Source organism: Solanum verrucosum, unplaced genomic scaffold (genome assembly GCF_900185275.1).
Source record: "Solanum verrucosum unplaced genomic scaffold, falcon-dt-bn FXZP01000093.1, whole genome shotgun sequence".
Taxonomy (NCBI): domain Eukaryota; kingdom Viridiplantae; phylum Streptophyta; class Magnoliopsida; order Solanales; family Solanaceae; genus Solanum; species Solanum verrucosum.
Window position 1 is genome coordinate 1,577,352 of NW_026020065.1, and position 20,746 is coordinate 1,598,097.

Genomic DNA, 20,746 nt, shown 5'->3' on the forward strand with positions numbered 1-20,746 from the left:
GGACAACAGCTATGTATTTGAGCGACACCGCTATGTTGTGGTGGCAGAGGAACAAGGCGGACATGGAGAGAGGGGTTTGCACCATCGACGATTGGGAGTAGTTCAAAGGGGAGTTAAAGCGACAATTCTACCCTCAAAACGTAGTGCACGAGGCTCGTCGGAGGTTGAGGAACTTGAAGCAAACGTCCTCCATTCGTGACTATGTGAAAGAATTCACGAGGCTCACTCTCCAGATTTCGAGCCTAACCAGTGAGGATTTGTTGTTTTACTTCTTGAATGGCCTCCAAAACTGGGCCAAACAGGAACTTCAAAGGCGACAAGTTCGTGACGTTGATGAAGCGATAGTAGTGGCAGAATCGCTCACTGATTTTCGGGCAGATGCAGCGAAGGGGAGGGACAATCGGAGCAAAAATGTTCCTCCCAAAGGGAATAGCAGTCGGAACAAAAACAAGCCAGTTTCCAACCGAGGCAGCGATACGAGAGGTAACAATCGTAACCAACTTTCTAATTTCTGCAAAAACTATGAAGATCGTAAGAAAGGCGCTCCACATCGTGTGAGTTGTTATATTTGTGGTGAGACTACTCACGCTACCCGTTATTGTCCGTCATTGAGCAAATTGAGTGCAATGGTTGCTGCCCAAAAGCAGCAAGAGCAAACTGTCGCGCAAATCGGAGGACCATCTGGGGAGCAAACTGGGCAGACTGGTGGGACGGACAAGAATAAGAACGTTGATGTTGGCATGTTCAATCACATGACTTTATTTAATCACATGACACTTGCTGCGTTGGCTGCCCAGCCGGCTAGTGTAAGGCCGCGCGAATCACTGTTTGTCAATGTCAAGTTGAATGACAAAGATGTTAGAATTATGGTGGATACCGGTGCAACTCACAATTTTGTAACGAAAGAAAGGGCCACAGACCTTTGTTTAAATTATGTTGCCAGTGATACTATGTTGAAAACTGTTAACGCCCTCCCCACCACTGTCCATGGTTTCGCTCCTAAAGTCCCCATCGATTTAGGAGGGTGGAAGAGGTTGACATATTTCACCATTGCACCCATGAACGTGTTTGACGTTATTCTGGGGCTAGATTTTTTGTATGATGTTAATGTGTTTATTTCACCACGCCTCAACCAATTGCACATCAGCGATGCCAGATGATCTTGCGTGGTACCCCTTATTCGAGTACCACAAAATGGAGTGCACTTATCTGCTATGCAGCTTGTCAAGGACTTCAAGAGAGGGGAACCAACCTTCCTTGCTGCCCTTGTTGGAGGCATCGGAGACTCGATTGAGGCAGCAGTCTTGCCTCACTGTATTAAGCAAGTCCTTGTTGATAATAGGGACGTGATGTCGGAAGAACTTCCCCAACGGTTGCCACCACGAAGGGAGGTTGATCACCAAATCGAACTGGTTTCCGGGGCAAAGCCACCTGCCATGACGCCTTATCGTATGGCGCCCCTGAGTTGGAGGAACTAAGGAAGCAACTCAAGGAGTTGCTGGACGCGGGACATATTAGGCCTTCTAAGGCGTCTTTTGGTGCGCCTGTTTTGTTCCAAAAGAAGAAGGAAGGGACGTTGCGGTTATGTATTGATTATCGAGCCCTCAACAAGGTCACGGTGAAGAACAAATATCCTATTCCTTTGATTGCAGATTTATTTGATCGTTTAGGACAGGCCAAGGTGTTCACGAAGATGGACTTAAAGAAGGGTTATTACCATGTCTGGATTGCCGAGGGTGACGAACCAAAGACAACTTGCGTCACTCGTTACGGTGCTTTTGAGTGGATGGTCATGCCTTTCGGCTTGACGAACGCACCAGCTACGTTTTGTACATTGATGAACAAGCTGTTCCATCCCTTTTTAGATCAGTTTGTAGTCATTTATTTGGACGACATAGTCGCTTATAGCAACAACATAGAGGAGCATGTTGAGCACTTGTGCAAAGTGTTCAAGGTGTTGCGTGATAACGATTTGTATGTGAAGCGGGAAAAATGTAGCTTCGCCCAGCCCACCGTCCAGTTTCTTGGTCACACGATCTGCCATGGCGAAATAAGGATGGACAGTGACAAAGTGGAGGCAATTCAGGATTGGGAGGCTCCAACGAAGGTACCAGAATTGCGGTCCTTTCTTGGCCTCACCAATTACTATCGGTGTTTCATATTTGGCTATTTTGCTATTGCTACTCCACTCACCGACTTGCTGAAAAAGAGTCGTGAGTGGGAGTGGACTAATTTGTGTCAAACTTCCTTTGAAAAGCTAAAGGTAGCCATTACCGATGAGCCGGTCTTAGTGCTGCCAGATTTCACCAAGGCGTTTGTATGTGCCGAAGTGGGCTAGTCTTCGGCGTACTTTGATCAAAGAGGGTCATGATACGATGTGGGCTGGTCACCCGGGGCAGAAGAGAACGTTGGCTTTGCTGGAATCCTCTTATTATTGGCCTTGAATGCGGGATGACATTGAGGTCTATGTGCGTACTTGCCTCGTTTGTCAACAAGACAAAGTTGAAACGAAGGCGTCGGGTGGACTACTTGAGCCACTGCCTATTGCTGAGAAACCATGGGACGGCGTCACCATGGATTTCATCACTTGCTTACCGAATTTGGAGGGGTTCGGGACCATCATGGTTGTTGTTGATCGCTTCTCGAAATACGCAACCTTCACTGCCACGACAGCCAGTTGCAAAGCCAAAGAGGCAGCCCATATATTCTTGCGAGATGTCGTGAAACATTGGGGTATAACCAAGCACATTATTAGTGATCGAGATCCTCGATTCACTGGTACGTTTTGGAGGGAGTTATTCAGCTTACTTGGGTCAGAGTTGCATTTTTCGACCAACTTTCATCCCCAAACGGATGGACAGACGGAGCGGATCAACGCACTCCCTGGAGTGCTATTTGCGGCACTATGTTAGTGCCAATCAGAAGGACTGGGAAAAATTGCTAGACATTGCCCAGTTCTCCTATAATTTGCAGCGGAGTGAGGCGACGGGGAGAAGTCCATTTGAGTTGGCGACCGGACAGCAGCCCAACACGCCACAATCCTTGCCCGTCGATGCCGATTTGAAGAGTCCGGGTGCCTATCACAAGGCGAAAGCCTGGGAGGAACAAGTTGATCTTGCACGATTTTATCTTGATAAGGCAACCCAAAAAATGAAGAAGTTTGCTGATCGGAAGCGACGGCCAGTCGACTATCGAATTGGGGATCGAGTTATGGTGAAACTGAACCCTAGACAATTCAAGTCGCTACGAGGGGTGAGTCAAAGTTTGATTCGTCGCTATGAAGGTCCCTTCAAGATTATTGATAAGGCTGGCAAAATCTCGTATCGGGTTGACATGCCCCATCACTTGAAGATACATCCAGTCTTTCATGCGAGTCAATTGAAGCCATATTTCGAAAACGAGGGTCGGGGGCAAACCGGTAGAGCTCAAATATTCATTAGTTCACCAGCCGTGGGCAAACATATCGAGGCAATTATTGATCACCAACTGGTTCGCGGTAAGGGCTGGAACAATTCGAGCTCGCAGTTCCTTGTCTATTGGAAAGGAACGGCACCGGAGGAGGCAACGTGGGAGAAGTACAAGGACTTGTGGAAATTCCGTGACAAAGTCCATTCTTATTTGCAGGTGTGTGGCCCCGGGGTTGTCGCCAAATCAGGTGGGGGAGCGTGTACGGCCCCGCAAGGAGCTACATTAAATTCCAGCCGCTCCAGGGGCGAGGCAGATTCGAGTTGCGCTGCAGCGGGTCTCAAACCGCACATTGATTATTTTCCAACTTTCGGATGTGACTTGGAGACCTTTGGAGAAGCATGTAGCAGCCAAGACTTTCAGCCAAAAAGGGGCCCCAGCCGCAGGGACAAGGCTGCCTTAAATTAAGGAACACTCCACCTTGTCCCACTATACCTTTGACTTTGTAAAGACAAGCTTGTAGTCCATTATTTTTAGGGAACTTGTCCCCATCGTTTTTAGCTTTGTTTTTCAGCCTTTAAACATATATTGTAGTGGTTCACTTGGATGTAGATCACTTAGAAAAATATCAAGAAAATTAGCACTTGCCTCCCAAAGTTTGCTTCCTCGATTTACTTTCTCGTTGGCTGTTTGTATGGACTGTTTTAGACAGATTGTTGCTGCACGTTTTGAGTGCTTGTTTGTGTTAGGACTAAGCATCCGAAGAGCTGTGCAAGCCTTCATTTGCTGTCCCACGAGCCCTCGAAAAATAGGCCCGTGACACACTACCTCTACTACCACACCCACTTAATTTGCTTCTTAAATCTCTCAATCCTCATAAATTTCTCAACTGAATCAAAATTCAAATTTTGAATCAACCCTCCTAATTTCGCAAAATTAAAAAAAAAGTGGATAACTTAAAATATTGATGTATCTATGGCTATATTTTCTCAAGTTATAACTCATTTGTTTTATGATATCTTTAGAAGTAGTTATTTTGACACAAATAATTAACACTATCTCATTCTTCAATTCACCTTTGATTAAGTTTTTTCTCCTCTCATCTCTTGTATCACCAGTAAATTCTTCTCCCTTTCTTGTCTTTCCTTAATTTTATTCTTTCATATTTAGTTCTTATGATTTCATATATGATATTTGTGTTATCTTTTAATAGATGTATTGTTTTTATCCAAACTCTCCATCTGTGTCTAAATTTATTTTTTGTTGTAAGATCTTTCTTTTTTATTCTTCAATAAACAAATTATGTTAACTATTATGAATGTCTCATCAAGTTGAAATATAATGCTAAGAAGACACCTAAAGTTAACATTGTTAGATAAGAATTATAAAAACAAAGTCACGCCTGATGCAATTTAAATAATACTTGAATGTGTGAAATTCACATATAATACTTATATACATTTAAAATGTATTAGTTATGTATTCATTACGTTCATTGAAACATACTCATAATATATATAATATATTGAATTCAAAATGTATTGTTATTATCGTTTACTTTTTTTTAATCTTATTAACAATGTTAAAATTATATTATACCTGAATTTTTTTAAAACATTTAAAAAATATTTATATTAATTTATGTGTTATTATATTAAAACCATATCAAAAATATATTATATATGTACTAGTAAAATTATTCGTGCTTCGCGCGGAAATTTGATATCACAAAATTTATAAAATAATATTTAAAAACCTATCGGTCATTAAAACTAAACCACTATGTTGTCTTACATACAAGATTACGTAGTAACGAACATTATTAGTATAAAGGAAAATGATAATTATAACATCTTATCATTTATCCTTCAATCAATCATCTTTAATTTGATTTTATAATTTATCCTTTTGCCTCTAGAAAGTGTTACTATTTGATATTTTTGGAAAATTAGATGAACATCAACATGAGATATTAAATATTCTAATAAATCAATAATCTTTATATGTACTAACAAATACTTATAACAATAAGTTTACATAAACATAAACAACAAAGTTTAAAATATGTACTCAAAATCAACAATTAATATCATAAGCATAAATTAATGACTGTAAAAAATATACCGGGATCTATAACAATTGAATGAAACGGAAAGGAAAAAATTGAGCCCACTGAATGCATAATTTCCCCTTAAGGAAATTATTCCCCTCTAGTATCCGAGGTTTAAAGGAATAGATCCTCTCAGGATAGAATGATTTTATTCACAAGTGCATTGATACAAAAACAATGGTGTCAGTGAGCCACTCAACATGAGCAAAATACACGAATATTTAATTGTGAAAAAGAAGAAGAAGAAGTTTAGAATTTTCGTTGTTTGAAAATGGAGGAAATCTCTCTATTTATAGACAAAAAAGATAGTGTGATCAAATGCTTATTGTGCCTTATCGGAAATGTCATAACTCTTTGGAAAAATTACAACCCTTCAGAAAGGTCACAACCTTTCATAAAAGTCATTATTTTTCATAAAAGTCGCAACTCTTCATAAAAGTCGCAACTGTTTATTAAAGTTATAATTTTTCATAAAAGTCACATCTTTTCATGAAAGGGGAAGGGTACTTTTGGATATAAATAAATTTAAAAGGAAATTCTTGCTTGTGGTGACGCCACGTAGGCGGGCCTAGGATTCTCTTTTATATAAATATATGATATATGATATATGATTTAACTATTTTTATAAGACAAATAAGACTAATATGTGTATAAAAGTAAAAAAAATGTGTTAGTAACTCATAAATTGGCCTATTTTGTGTACTTCTCCCCAAAAAGATTCGAAGCACAAAAATAACATTTTCAAGTCGGATTCGGGTCTTGGATTCAGTCGGGTCAATCGTCTTCTAGGGTTTTGTTGGTCTGCGGGGTTTTACCAGCACATGACCAACTTCCTAGCTCCATCTTCAAAAAAACTCATCAATGTAGACAAAAAGTGTCTGCCTGAATCTCTCTCTTATTCTCTTTATGCTGTATTTTAGGTTTCTTGGTATTATATACTGGAAATGTTATGGAAATGGTTCTCCATTGGAAGAATAGCTTCACATCGAATGCTCAAAATGGAATCTTTGGCCTCATTTCGAAGTCTATGCTCACAAATTCAATGTTTTGCTGATACCCCACAAGGTTCTTTTTCCTCTAGACATTACCAGAAGTTTCCTGAAAATCCCAGAATCATATTAACCCCTAGAATTGTACATACTACTTTATCAAATTGCCGTTCTGACATTCTTGCTTTTTCGTTTTTCTTGTGGTGTGCAAGGCAACCTAATTACTTTCATGATAGGGGCATATTGACCCTTATAGTTAATATTGTGTCTCGGTTGACGCAGAGGTTTAGAACAGTGAAAGGGATTATTAAGGGATTAGAGGAGGTTGGTTGTGTAATAAAGCCACAAACTTTGTTGTTTTTATTGAGAATTTACTGGTTTGGTGGAATGTATGATAGAGTTTTCGAGGCATTTGAGGAAATACTTAGATATGGTTATACACCAAATACTTTTTCTAGGAATATTGTAATGGATGTATTGTTCAAGATTGAGCGTGTCGAAGTGGCACTTAGAGTTTTGAAAGAAACGGAGGTTCCAAATTTTTTGTCGTATAGCATTGCTGTGTGTAACTTGTGTAAGCTCAATGATTTGGTTAATCTTCAGGATGTACTTACAATAATGCTGAGGAAAAGGTATTATCCTAATGAGGAGACATTTTTTGTGATTTTGAATTGTTATTGTAAAGGAGGTTGCATAGCAGAGGCAAAACAGATATTGGGTGTGATGATAGTTTTGGGTGCTCCTATATGTGAGAGAATCTGGAGTATATTAATTGATGTTCACTGTAAAGCTGGGAACATGGATGCTGCGAGTCATTTACTTAAGAAGATGGTAGAGAGTGGGTATTCACCAAACGTTGTAACTTGCACATCATTGATCAAGGGATTTTTTGATTCCCAGATGCCAAGCAAGGCATTTGGGATCTTGGATACCATGGAATCAAAAGGATGCTCCCCTGATTTGGTTCTTTGTAATGTGTTAATAGACTGCCTCTCTAAAATGGGGAGGTATGAAGATGCAATTAATGCTTTCTTCCTTTTGCGGGAGCAAAGACTAATGCCCGATTCTTATACTCTTTGTTCTTTGATTACAACCGTTTGTCTCTCTAAGCAATTCGTTGAACTACCTCTGCTCATAACTGGATTCAAGATCCAACCTGATTTAGTTGCTTGTAACTCTTTCCTTAGCTATTTCTGCAAAGCTGGTTATCCTGCTGGTGCCATTGAATTTTACAATGACATGATAGATAGAGGTTTCGTAGCAGATAAGTATACCTTTGCTGGATTATTGACTGGATTATGCAGGTCAGGTAGGATAGGAGAGGCAGTCAAGGTGTACCGTGGACTTGTTAGAAGTCACGTTGGGCTTGATTCTCACATAATTACTGTGATAATAAATGGGCTAATAAAATCTGGTAAATTTCACAAAGCTATTAGCTTAATCAGGAAAGCTGCTTCAGGGAAGCCCCAACTCGATACTGTTTCTTACACTATTGCCATTAGTGGACTTCTTACTGGTGGTGAAGTTGGAGAAGCTTATGCCTTGTTCCGCCAAATGAAGGAGGTTGGTCTAGCCCCAAGTAGACAGACCTATAATCTGATTCTCTCGGGTTTCTGTAAAAGAAGTGATGTTAGCATGGTTGAAGAGATCTTACTTGAAATGGTTAATGCTAGTGTTGAAGTTGACCATTTAAGTCTGAGGTTTATGAAAAATCTCCTGTATAGATCCCGCCATTCTGCTTCACTCTTTACTCTATTGACTGACGTTTCAACTTCCGGAATCCTTCCAAGGGAAGCATATGCAGAATTGATCGATGAGCTAGTTCATCAGGTAAACATCAGCAATGTGCACACAGACAGGTCTACTAGCGTTGATTTTGGCGCATCCAGCTCAGATGAAATCCAAGAGGTGGCTGTTTCAGTTGGTTGAGATGATTTGACTTGACAGCTTATTCTGTCTATGGCAAAGTTCTGTAGTTGAGTTCATCAAGAATCTGACCTTACTCTCGCTCGGAAACCCTAAGATGATCATATGATCTTAAGAGTGAATTGATTCCCTAAAGGTACCATCCAAACTCCAAATAACTAACAAACATTTTCAAATAGACTGCTCTTCTATCATGCAACTTGTTTTAACCATTTGTTTTCTTTACAATGTTTTTTCCTTTTCCCCCTTTTTGGGGTCTGCTGATTTTGTCCTAAATGAGTGGTCACTGTTTATAGAATTGTGGGGGGGGGGGGGGGGGGGGATTATGTTCTGTATAAGTAAACAAGTGCGCTTTAAAGGGAGCTTACAAACCAAGATCAAAAAAATTGTCAATAGAGACTCGTAGAACTTTGAACTCACGATACTAAGGGCCCGTTTGGATTGGCTTAAAAAAAGTAGCTTGTAAGTCAAAAATAAAATGTCAAACTGAAATGACTTTTAAGTCAAAAAATAAAAAGTAGGGGGAGACCTACTTTTGGATTTTGACTTATTTTAAGTCATTTTAAACTTATTTTAAGTCATTCTTGACCTTGCCAAACACTTCTCAACTTATTTTAAGTCATTTTTGACTTGTTTTAAGTTATTTTTTATATTTGCCAAACACTTCCAGAAGTCAAAAACTGACTTAAAAGTAGATTTGACCAACTTTTAAGCCAATCCAAACACCCTCTAAACTATGTTGTCTCACTAATGCTGTTGAATTTTTTTTCTATAGATTACTTATGTGCAAATTTTTTAGTCATTGGTGTTGGTATAAGGATGACATCATTCATGAGCTTAGAAGTTTGTCAAGACTTTGGACTAGAAGTTTGTCGCTGTTTGGTCTGTAATCTGTATGCAGTGTCATTGCTACATTGAAAAAGGTCAATCCGTAAAAAAATTGAAACTTCATTTTAGTAATGCTTTCTTGTTATGCATTGGTGTTAAAAAAGTTAGTGTCTGGTGATTGAGTCATGCATTTTCTGATATCCTGAAGTGATTCTCGAATTTAGGAGTCTCCATCTGACTGTCTGTTTACTGTTATTCTCAACTGTAAAATTTACCGGTGACATGAGTTGCACTGATATCTGGTGAAAGCACTGGAGATATAAAATTCTTCAGCCCTGATACTATCACTTGGAATCTGGAAGCTACATGTTGATGCTCACGATTTTGATAACCACTCCAGTAATTTGGAGATCTCTCGTAAAGTATTTACATTTTTTGTAAAGCAGGATTTATATTACCAGGCTGATTCTTCTAATAGACTCTTGGTTAATGCCTTAAAGAATAGACTATATTTTGAGCTATAGATGCTCTTGGGCTGTAGTATAGGAATGACACCTATCCTTTAATGTTGTGTAGGAGGAGGATATTGAACCATAGAAGTGTGCCTGAAGTGATAATACAGCAAAAAGAATCCATGAGATGTGGTATGTATACTGTTGCCTCTGTAAAACTTGATTTCAAAGATTTCAATTAACTCACTCTCTCATGCAGGTTGGTTAGCTAAATGCTGAGTGATACTGTAATCCTTTGCTTGTGTGATTTGCGAAATGGTGTTGAAAAGATCTCATGAACCCTGGGGCTCGGCAGACTGTTCTTGTTGCTCCCACAACTGGAGCTATGAGCAAGATGGAGGTACTGAATTCACCTAACTGAATGATTTTGTCTGTTACTCTTGTAAAGGTTGGACTGTCAGTCTGTGAGGTTGGTCTCTGTGAATTGTTGCTGGTGGAACATACCAAGTTGCCTTTTGTGTGATTATCACTACTTGGAGTCTGAAGTAAAGTAGTCTGAAGTAGATCTCTCCATAGGAGAAACCTTTCACTGACTTAAGGAATATAGAAATTATGGTTATTTTATAGCAAACTCTAAATGTTTTAGCCACCGTTATTGTTAGACTAATGGGCTTTTCCAAAACTTAGTTGTTACATGCAAAAGTAAGATAAATATCTACTATGTACTGCAGTATTGGAATCTTCTTTATCTAAGGGATATAATTCTGCTTGACAAATAAAAAGAAACTTATTGGTGCGTGTCTCGATCTTTTTCTAGTGGTCTTGGCTTATGTAATGTCAGCATGAACTGGTCATGCCTTGTGGGTCGACATGATACTGTCATTCAAGTCCATTTAAAATGTGCTCTGTTGCTTAGTCATTATTATTTCAATTTATTCAGCATTTGTCTGGAAGATGATGTTGTTATGCTCCCCATGAAAGCTGGTATGTGGAGGTAGTAGCTTATCCAATCTGGAAGTGTACCAGATACAGAACACATGGTGTCCTGTTAGGCCATTCTTCCTAGTATAATCCCCATGTGATTAATCATCATTAGTCACATATTTGGCAAGTGCTTGGAATGCAATATAGGAGCTTGCCAACTATGATGTTCGAATGCTTATTTCTTGGTGTACTAAACTCTGTAAGGTCCCGTCATACAGTTGAAGCTAGAAGATGGGAAGAGAATATTTTTCTGGTATGACGATTGGGTGGGGAGGGAATACTACTCCTGTACGAGACAGGTTCCCGACCTCTTCAGTTTTGCAGTAAACAGCAGGGCAACAGTCAATGTAGAAGCAATCAAGGTTGGTTAGTAAAATTTAGAAGAAATTGTACTGATTGGGAAGTGGAGAATATGGCTCAGCTTCTTCAAGATCGACTACCTTATAGCTCACACATTCAGCCTAACAAAGCTGACTCTCATAGGGATATTGTGTATCGTATCAGATTTTATTTTTACAGGAAACTGTATTTTCTAATAGAAATTTACAAAAATTTCACCCTACTAACACAAAAGGCATAATTTTTTTATTATTAAAAGGGTGAAATTTTCGTGATTTTTCTATTAAATAATACATAAGTATGTGACTATAAATAATCATTATATACTGCAAGAATTTATTACACACTGAGTGATGATTATTTCAGAGTTCTACAATTGCTGCAAGAGTAGGTTGCTCATTGTGACTTTGATCTTTGTTGTCACAAGGGTGAAAGGAGAAGCATTTTCAGTTGTATTAGTGTCTTGGGTGTTTATTTCTTCTTCTTTTTTCGCACTTCAACTATTCCAACGATTACCTATCACCTTGATTGATAACTCTGTCTATCAAAAGTAGGTATTCAAAGGCCAAGAAAAGCATTTTATGTCATTAAGAAATTGAAGTCTCAAGTATGTGCAAATGTTATATAATACACCAAGATGAGAGAACCTCCTTATGCACAAAATCAGAGGAGATTAAAGGAAAAGTCAGTATATTATCTGAATGCTTTTCGCGGCATTTTGGCTAAAGATCAATTGTAGTATCTATTCTTATAAATAGCCAACAAAATAATGACCATGTTTAGTTAACGCATATGGTCGATAAAGATACATAGAACAACACAAAGGAAAACTCAAGTTTATTTAAAAGAGACAGATGATTTACAAAGGCCACACTAAACACTCTTTTTCTCTTTTTTTGTTCTTTTTTTTCTTTTCTTTTTTCTGTTACTTTTCATTCTTGAAAAGAGTCGCATATTGCAAGCATAATTGTCCATACATTTGAAAAGGGCAACACAAATGCATTATTCATTATAAAGTTTCATGAATCAGTATTTTGACAGCTTCACTCATTCTCTGAAGCAACTCTAAGTATGAGAATAACGCGCACAAATCCGCTGCTGGATCAGGCTCCTACAAGAAGGACATTCTTTCATTCCCTGCTTCTCATGAAGCTCGTTGCATGTTGTGCATACCACTTGATGAGCACATGGCAGAAAAACCACAGACATCTCCTCTGACAAGCACATGACACACTCACGTTCTCGTTTCACCCCTCCATCCTGAGAATATTCCTCAAAATCTGTCACAAATGTGGAGATATAAGGTATTTCAGTGTCCTTTGGTAATTGAGCATTTCTAAAGTCGGTCAGTTTGCTTGCATAGCTTCCATCTATGCCTCTTTTAAGAGCGGCTATCTTTGAAGAATCGGTCTTTAGTCTGAGCTGGGATATTTCCTTTTCTAGCCTTTCAATATCATCTTTATACTTTTGTAAACTACTTTCAGCTTTTAATTTGGTCATATCCTCCTTGGATTTGGCTGAAGTTTCAATCTGTTCTCTTTCTTTCCTTAGTGAACTAGCCTGCCTAAGTAAATCTTCCGTGGCCTTCTTTTCCTGCTTCCATCTACCCTGCAAGACATTGGCTTGTCGGTAAGATCATTCACTTGTCTCATCGGGAGAACATACATTAGCATAAGAACATAGGTTCAAAGCACAAAGGTCTTTGTATTATGAAAGAGACCTGCAACCTAATAACCATCCCCTTGATATGTTTGCATTTAGCAATTTCAAATACTAAAAGGCAAAAAGGAAGTGTGTCAGATGAGAATCATTGATGATGGTAACAACTCCATCTCCTCCTGGACTCATGGTTGAAGGAAGTGGGTCCTTTCCACTAGACTATCCCTCCCTTGTCAAACTTGACAAATATGCTTCATTGAGAAAGTATTCTTTCTGATGTTGTACAGTTTTTACCAATGCTTAGGTAAGGGTAAAACAAATTCGAATGTCATGTTAAGAGTTTATGATGATGGAAAATGCAAAGTCTCAAGTGAAGCAAGAAATTAAAATCTATCTGTTCATGCTTCTTTGAATCTGCAATCTGAAGTCATCTTCAGTGCTCTCAACCTCAGCGATGCATGTAAGAGGCCAGTGCCAACAACCTACTCCTATAATTCTACATATTACCATTTCGTCTTGAGATCCATTTGAGAAATTTCTTTAAGGTTAATCACTTCGGTGTCGTTTGATAGGATGCATTAGAAAAAATAATGCATGTATTAACTTTGTGTATTACTAATACCTTGTTTGGTGCACTTTTCCAATCTATGTATAATACACTCTATTTGGTAGTATTATGTTAAATATAACTAATACATGGCAAACAAGGGTATAGTAATCCAAGGATTTTTAATGCATGCATTAGCATAGTTAAAAGACACAATAGTCATTCAAAAACTTTTCCACATCCTTCCCAGTGTATTTTAGGAGGGTATTTTTGCAAACAACAACAACAACCCAGTGAAATCCCACTAAGTGGGGTCTAAGGATGGTAAAGTGTACGCAGACCTTGCAACAACACAATCCATTTTAGCAATTACGCAATGCTTGTTATTTTTAATACACCAAACCAAACAGTGCATAAGGAATAATCTCAGGATAACTACTACCAGCATTACTAATACACCCTATTCAACATTATTCTTTTACACCCTACCAAAGACCCCTACAAGATATACCAAGAGATGTGTTCTGCAAAATTATGTATATCAGACATCAATGTCAAAGCATATTGAATTCAACAGATTAAATGCAACAAGACATTCTCTTATAAGAAAAATAAAAGGCAACAAGACACTATGGAAGGTGGATATACCTCATTCCCATTGTCAGGACATCTATTTGACTTTGAACAACAAGCTATCCACTTCAAAAACGCTATAACAAAGTGAGGAAAATTGCACTGAACAAATATGCTATGCACCCGTACTAACAGAACAATGCAAAAAGAAGACGGGAAAATCCTTGCATCATTTAGATGCTAATCCATACTCTTGCTTATACCTAGAGAAATTTTGCGTACGAGAGTCGAGTCATTCTCAGATAAAGAATCCAGCAGACAAAAGTTCTCATGTTCATTTTTCAAATTCTCAAACTGCATAAGTTGGAAGATATATTCCAAATATGCATATTATAGACATCAGGTGATTGTATCTGGAAGAACACATAAAATAAAATAATTGCATTTACCAGTCACCACAACCTTCTCTTGGGAGAATGAAGTTGGAGAGGGAGAGAGAGAGAGTGACGTTCAAAAACCACATCAAGTCATTTTTAAAGCAAACACATACAAAAGGTTCATTCATATTTATCATCTTAGATTTATCTCTCAAATAGTAAAAAGGTCGCAAGTCCTGAAGTTCAGATTGCATGAAGCTTTTATCACAGAGATGTCGGCTTGTCAATGACTGATGCAGAGGTACGTCAGTGGAGAGCCAGAGAACCACCATACCAGTTATTCACAATTTTTTATCAAGAGTCTTATATAACCTTCAACATATTTACTAAGCTTGTAAAATAGTATCTTCTTACCTAAGTTCTGCAGTTCTTCTGTTTAATTTTATCCTTTTTATTCTACAGCATGAATGGCTGAAGGTCACAGTACCTAACTAGATAATAAAACCTTTTTAACTTGGTTGAAGCCTAAGTTTTCTTTGACAAGAAGCATCTTGTGAAGAAGTTGTGATCTTATTCTCCCAGTAAACATACCTCGAGCTGGTTCAGAACATCTTTAGCTTGCTCCAGTTGTTGTTGCAGTTCCACCAGCTTTTGTCGTTCAGCTGCCAGTTCATCCTGTAATATAGCTTTCTGCTTCTCCCATGACTGGAACTTCACGAGTGTCTTCTTTTCCCTCTTTGATACTTCCTGACAGCTTGCAGCTAACTCTGCTGCACGCAATTTGGCAGCTTCCATATCCCTCTTTAGTAAATCCTTCTCGATCTCAAGCCTACGAACAGCCGCATTAGCTCGTTCGAATTGTCCCTTAGCCTTAAACAAGGCATTCTCCATCTCAGCTAGCTTTTTCATGGTATTTTCCTCCAAACTCTGCTTCTCTTTCTTCAGCCTCTCCACTTCTTCTTTTTCTTGCCGAAGTGTCTTAAGCTCAGCTTTGTCTTTACTCAGTCTACGAGCGGCTTGCATAACCTTCTGATTGGCCCATTCTGTCCACTCTTGGAGCTGACCTTGCAATTCGCGAACCCTTGGAACTAACTTTAGAATCATTTCATCTTTCTTGTCTTGAGGAACCCATTGAGCAATAGATTTTTCATTAGGAATCATATTAAAAGCACAAACACCGGCCCCAGCATTATAACTAAGAGGCATTGGGATCATGTTGCTGGCAGGGAATGAGAGCGATAGCTCAGTATCAGCAGCAGGCAATGCAGGTGAAGTACTGACTTGCGGTGATGAAGAAGGGATATTTGTATTAGGTAATGGAACAAGTCCATTGCCATTATTGGACCCAAAAACTGATGTTGAAGAAAATCCATTATTTGTTGAGATACTATGGTGTACATTATCTTTTCTCCCAGCAACAGAGATCTTATTGACCTTCAATGAAGCGTTCTTTATATTCATGCCAGCAGAGTCTGCCATGGACTTAAGTTTATTATCTAATACTAAACCACTAAAACCATTGAATTTCCTATTGACACCTTTTGAACCGTAAGTGCGGTAATGTTTCTCCAGATGTAGGGACTTTTGCCTAAGTATATACTCCCTTTTGGTGATGCCAGATACCTTTCTAGTACCCACAAACTCCTCCTCAACGGTTGGAGGATTGGGTGCTCCTGTGGCCGTAAAGGTTTTATCAACAGTGTCAAACAGAGAACTTGAAGAATCTTTCTCTGGGATAATTCCAGTCAGAGCAAATGAAGGTTTAGGTTTGATTTCATGGACTCCTGGCATATTGGATGCCTCCAACTGGAAGCTATGCCCAGAAATAGCAGAAGCGACATTGGAAGTCTCAGACGAACAATGTGCACAAGCAACTGAAGGATTTGGCTTACAGGGAATTCTAGTGATGGATTCAGAACTTTTGACCTCGGATTGCAAATGAGGCTGCACAGAAGCAGAGGAGTTTTCACTCCCGTCACCAACCAAACTACTCAAAGGATCACTTTCCATTGCACAAGCATGAGATACATTCATATCACATATTAGCAAGCACCACATTGCATCACCAGTGCTAAAGAAAGGCCTAACTTCCCGCAGAACACAGACCAATTCCGCCAACACATACTTTTCCATTTGCAGCAAATCCTCAAAATAATGCTCCCCGGATGAGTCAATGTCATGGCCGCTACGAAGAAAAACCAATGTATTCTCCACTATGTTTGATACAATGTCCTTACAACCATAGCATATACCAGACCTTAAAACAGCCTTTGTGGCAATCTCTTCACTGTAACCAAAGGCAATTATTCTCTTAATTGCACTTCTGAAAATTGTATCCAAGTTGCTCAAGACAAGCTCTTCTAGCTGGGCTTCCGTAAAATCACTCCAATCAGCATCATGGAACTGTTCAGTTGTTTCAACTACCTCTCTCGGCTCACTTGGACCTACTTCAGATGATCCTACACTGCAAGACAATCCAAGGTCAAGTTTCAAACTTTCTGAGCTGTCTTGCTTCAGGCTACACATATCACAACCATTCGACAATTCATGAGTAGGGATCATTCCAAATTTATCCGCTGAAAATTCAAAACTCGTGCACTCAAACTGAGGTGAAGGAATCATTTTATTCGGATCAACTAGAGGTGGATCCGCTCTGAATTTCCTCTTATTCCTACTTCCTTTTTCCAAGACTGTCACAGCAGGTGTATATTGAGCCGATGGCGTAGCACATGCCTTTGCAACCATTGATGCCATTACTTAGCTGCCAAACACATTTTTTCCCTTTAGAAACATTCAATCCACATAACAAACTTACAAATCACAAACAAACAAAAAAACTGTTGACCTCATATCAATGCACATAGCTATAACAAAAACACTCAAACCAAGTTCTTATAGTGTCACATAACATCAGAGAAAATATCAGCTGTTCCAAATGAAAGTGCATTTAACCAAAACCATATCAAAACATGATCATCAATTTCTGGGTAAGTCTAAAATCTTATAATCTAATCAAATTAACAGAACCCATATGAATTAAACATGTAAAAGTTACATCAAGAACAAGAAGGTTAAATGATGAAACATCAATTACCCAGATACAAACTCTCAATACTGAACGGATTTAAATCACACCCATTTAAGTTCCGATCAAACCCAATTCAAATCATCGATCAAACTCAGACCAAAACACAAAAACAGCAAAAAAAATTCAGAAAATTCCAGAAATTAAAGAAAAAAGATTCCATTTTTAGATAAGATCGGTGCAAGAGAGTGAGAATTTTTTATATTTAAAGATTATTCCGATGAATTACATACCAGATTTAGAGCTAAAAAGTTTTGAGCAAATCAAAGGTAGGATAAATCTAAGAGCATGGAGATTAGAGAAAGAGTAGAGAAGATCCTTTTTTAGTTTTTGTTTCTCTTTTTTATTTTTTTATTTTCTAGCTTTAATACATTGAAAGCTTCTCTCTCTTTCTCTCTCTTTCTCTGTCTCTTCTCTAAATTTTGGGGGTGAAATTACATTTTTTTTTAATTTTATTTTGTTTCTATTTTTTCTGTTTCCTATTTTCTATTTTTGTATTTAGGTTAACTTAACCAAATGTGTACACATGTAATCAAACTAGATATGGTTAGGAGGAGTCATCATAGGGTTTTTTTGGCTTAGCTATGGTTAACATTGTACCAAACCAAACAACAAGACTCAAGCTACCCCCACCCCCACGTGGATAGGTTTTTTGATTTTTCTATCTTTTATTTATTTTTAAATAGTTATTACATAGAGAGATTGAGAAGGAGAAAAAAAAAAAAAGTGGGATAATGAAAATTCTACACATATCACCATCAACGGAGGTAATGCAGTGGATGGGGCTGCTCTTTTATTAATCAAGATCAAGGATTCAAGCTCTAGAGATGAAAAATTCTTGGTAGGGAACATTTTTCGACGAATGGGGTCCTATACGATGCGAATTCGAAACAACTAAGCTTCAATACAGACACCACCATTGGGAAACTAAAAAAACTATTTGACATGTTTATTGTGTGATGAGAAATATGGTTCAATTCCTATTAACTTAAGAACTTTACATATCAAAAGATATTTCTCAGTTACTACAAAATATGTGGGAGCTTCGTGTCATGAAAAATATATTTGTCTTATTTCCCAAAACAAAACTCAATAACGGCTTGGTTTATTCGATACATACACATATGCGAGAACAATCACATTTACTAAAAGAGTGAATTAGATCATAATACATGATTGAGTCAAGACTGGAGGGACGTTCCTTCTATTTTGGCCTGAAAAACTTTGGGTAGATCTTCTTTCGTGTGACTTGGATTGATATGACGGTATCACCGCAACACAAAAAAAGGTTGCTTCGTAATGGAGTAGCTAGTATGACTCATTCCCGGTGACGAATCACTTTACAATTGTGTCTCCCTCATAATGACTCTCAAGCATATCAACAATCAGTCTCGAGCTAAGAGTCAACCTGCCTTTAATTAGCCTTAAGCCCAATGTTAGAGTTCATGTACATGCTACTAAGTAGACTTTACAGAGCTAGCGTGTAGTCATTTCACCCTTAAGCAAAGGATTGAATTTTTGGCTTATAAAAGAACCCTCTCAAAAGAAGAGAAGGTAACTTCATGTATCACTAGGGCTATACGTGCATGTCCTTTTTATCTCCATATATCATTTGCGCATCCATAAATGTAAATTTGTATATATTAACATGACTAACCCATTAAGCTAAAGACATGTGTCAAATTTTCTGCTTTACGTTGTCTAGTGAGGTGTTGTCAAAAAATTTCAGATGGTTGATCATATCATGAAATGGATATATCGAGGAGACTAAAGAATCAAATTAAAGTTTTAGGACTCCTTCCTGAAAACACACCACTCTATAGTTGTATCTATCTTATACTAACACTCGGACATAATAGTCAGTCTCGAGCCTAACACTAATCTGTCCCCAATCAGTCTTGAGTGCTACTAAATAACATTTTTAGAGCTAACATATAGTCATTTCACACTTGAGCTAATAATTGACTTTTTGACCTTTAAAAGACTTATCTTGTAAGAAGAGAAGACATCAAGAATTTTCTTAAGAATCCGTTCATCTTCTTTTTCGTAGAGCCTCAATAGGAGGTCATTGTCCTTCCCCTTTCTTGTAGTTATCTATTCCTTTGAGAAATTTACATTCTTGTATTAGCTTTCTCCTTTGTAAGTTTGACTGAAAGAAAATGAATGTGATCGACCTTAACTCACATGTCTTTAACCTCATTTCATAATTTTTACAATTAATGAAAACATTGATTTTTTCAGTAACCATACACGTTTATTTTATAGCTCATATTTGAGCCCTAAGATAATATAGGTGCATCCGAAGTTTTCGAATCTTGGGTTCGTCTCTGGTCCTACACGGTGCAAATTCGAAACAATTGAACTCCAATGCAGGTATCACCGGTGGGAAACCAAAAAAAAACATCTATACATGTCTATTGTGTGATGAGAAATATGGTTCGACTCCTATTAACTTGAGAACTTTTCATATCGGAGGAGATTTCTGAGGTACTACAAAATATGTGTGAGCTTCGTGTCATGATAAATGTATTTGTCTTATTTCCCAAAACAAAACTCAATAGTGATTTGGTTTATTCGATACATACACTATATTTGAGAACAATCACAATTACTAAAATAATGAATCATATTATGATACATGATTGAGTCAAGATCGGAGGGACGTTGCTTCTATTTTGGCTTGAAATTTTTTGGGTAGATTTTCCTTTGTGTGACTTGGACCGGTATAACGGTATCACCGCAACACCAAAAAGGCTTCTTCGTAATGAGTAGCTAGTATGACTCCTTCTTGGAGACGGATCACTTTACAATGTATCTCCCTCATGATGACTCTTAGGCATATCAACCGTCAGTCTCAAGCTTAGAGTCAACCTGCCCTTAATTAGCCTCAAGCCCGATATTAGAGTTCATACACATGCTACTAAATAGGCTTTACAGAGCTGGAGTGTAGTCATTTCACTCATAAGCAAAGGATTAAATTTTTGGCTTATAAAAGAACCCTCTCAAACGAAGAGAAGCCAACTTCATGTATCAGTAGTGCCTAGCGCTAATCTGTCCCCAATCAGTCTTGAGCCAAAAATTAGAGCTCGGGCAAATGCTACAAAATAGCATTTTTAGAGCTAACGTATAGTCATTTCACACTTGAGCGAAGAATTGACTTTTTGACCTTTAAAAGACTAATCTCGTAAGAAGAGAAGGCATCAAGAATTTTCTTGACAACCCGTTTATATTCTTTTTCGTAGAGCTTCAATAGGGGAAGACCCTTGTTCTTCCCCTTTCTTGTACTTATCTATTCCTTTGTGCAATTTATATTCTTGTAGTCGCTTTCTCCTTCGGAGGTTTGACCAAAAGAAAATGAACGAGATCAACCTTAACTCACTTATCTTTAACCTCATTTCATAATTTTTACTATTAATAAAAAATGTTGGTTTTTTTCAGTAACCATACACCTTACAAGAATCCTGCCTTACAT

General features: G+C 38.0%; 2 protein-coding genes across 2 annotated transcripts; one reads left to right on the forward strand and one right to left on the reverse strand.

Annotated features, from left to right (window-relative positions):
* Positions 1 to 6,255: 6,255 nt before the first annotated feature.
* Positions 6,256 to 8,561, forward strand: LOC125823774 (putative pentatricopeptide repeat-containing protein At1g16830). The gene has a single exon (XM_049503157.1). It carries the CDS (start codon positions 6,460 to 6,462, stop codon positions 8,431 to 8,433), a length of 1,974 nt encoding a protein of 657 aa, XP_049359114.1. The 5' UTR covers positions 6,256 to 6,459; the 3' UTR covers positions 8,434 to 8,561.
* Positions 8,562 to 11,937: 3,376 nt separating this feature from the next.
* Positions 11,938 to 17,721, reverse strand: LOC125823773 (putative E3 ubiquitin-protein ligase RF298). The gene is made up of 3 exons (XM_049503156.1): positions 17,508 to 17,721; positions 14,781 to 16,950; positions 11,938 to 12,641 (listed from the first exon to the last, which is right to left on the reverse strand). The coding sequence occupies exons 2-3, from the start codon at positions 16,941 to 16,943 to the stop codon at positions 12,099 to 12,101; spliced, it is 2,706 nt and encodes a 901-aa protein (XP_049359113.1). The 5' UTR covers positions 16,944 to 16,950; positions 17,508 to 17,721; the 3' UTR covers positions 11,938 to 12,098.
* Positions 17,722 to 20,746: the final 3,025 nt, after the last annotated feature.

Bases quoted from the DNA above. Each gene is read 5' to 3' on its own strand.
- LOC125823774 (XM_049503157.1), top strand. From the start codon at position 6,460: ATGTTATGGAAATGGTTCTCCATTGGAAGAATAGCTTCACATCGAATG.
- LOC125823773 (XM_049503156.1), bottom strand. From the start codon at position 16,943: ATGGCATCAATGGTTGCAAAGGCATGTGCTACGCCATCGGCTCAATAT. The intron at 12,642-14,780 runs GTATGTTTACTG...AATGTCTTGCAG, and splicing joins ATGTTCTGAACCAGCTCGAG to GGTAGATGGAAGCAGGAAAA.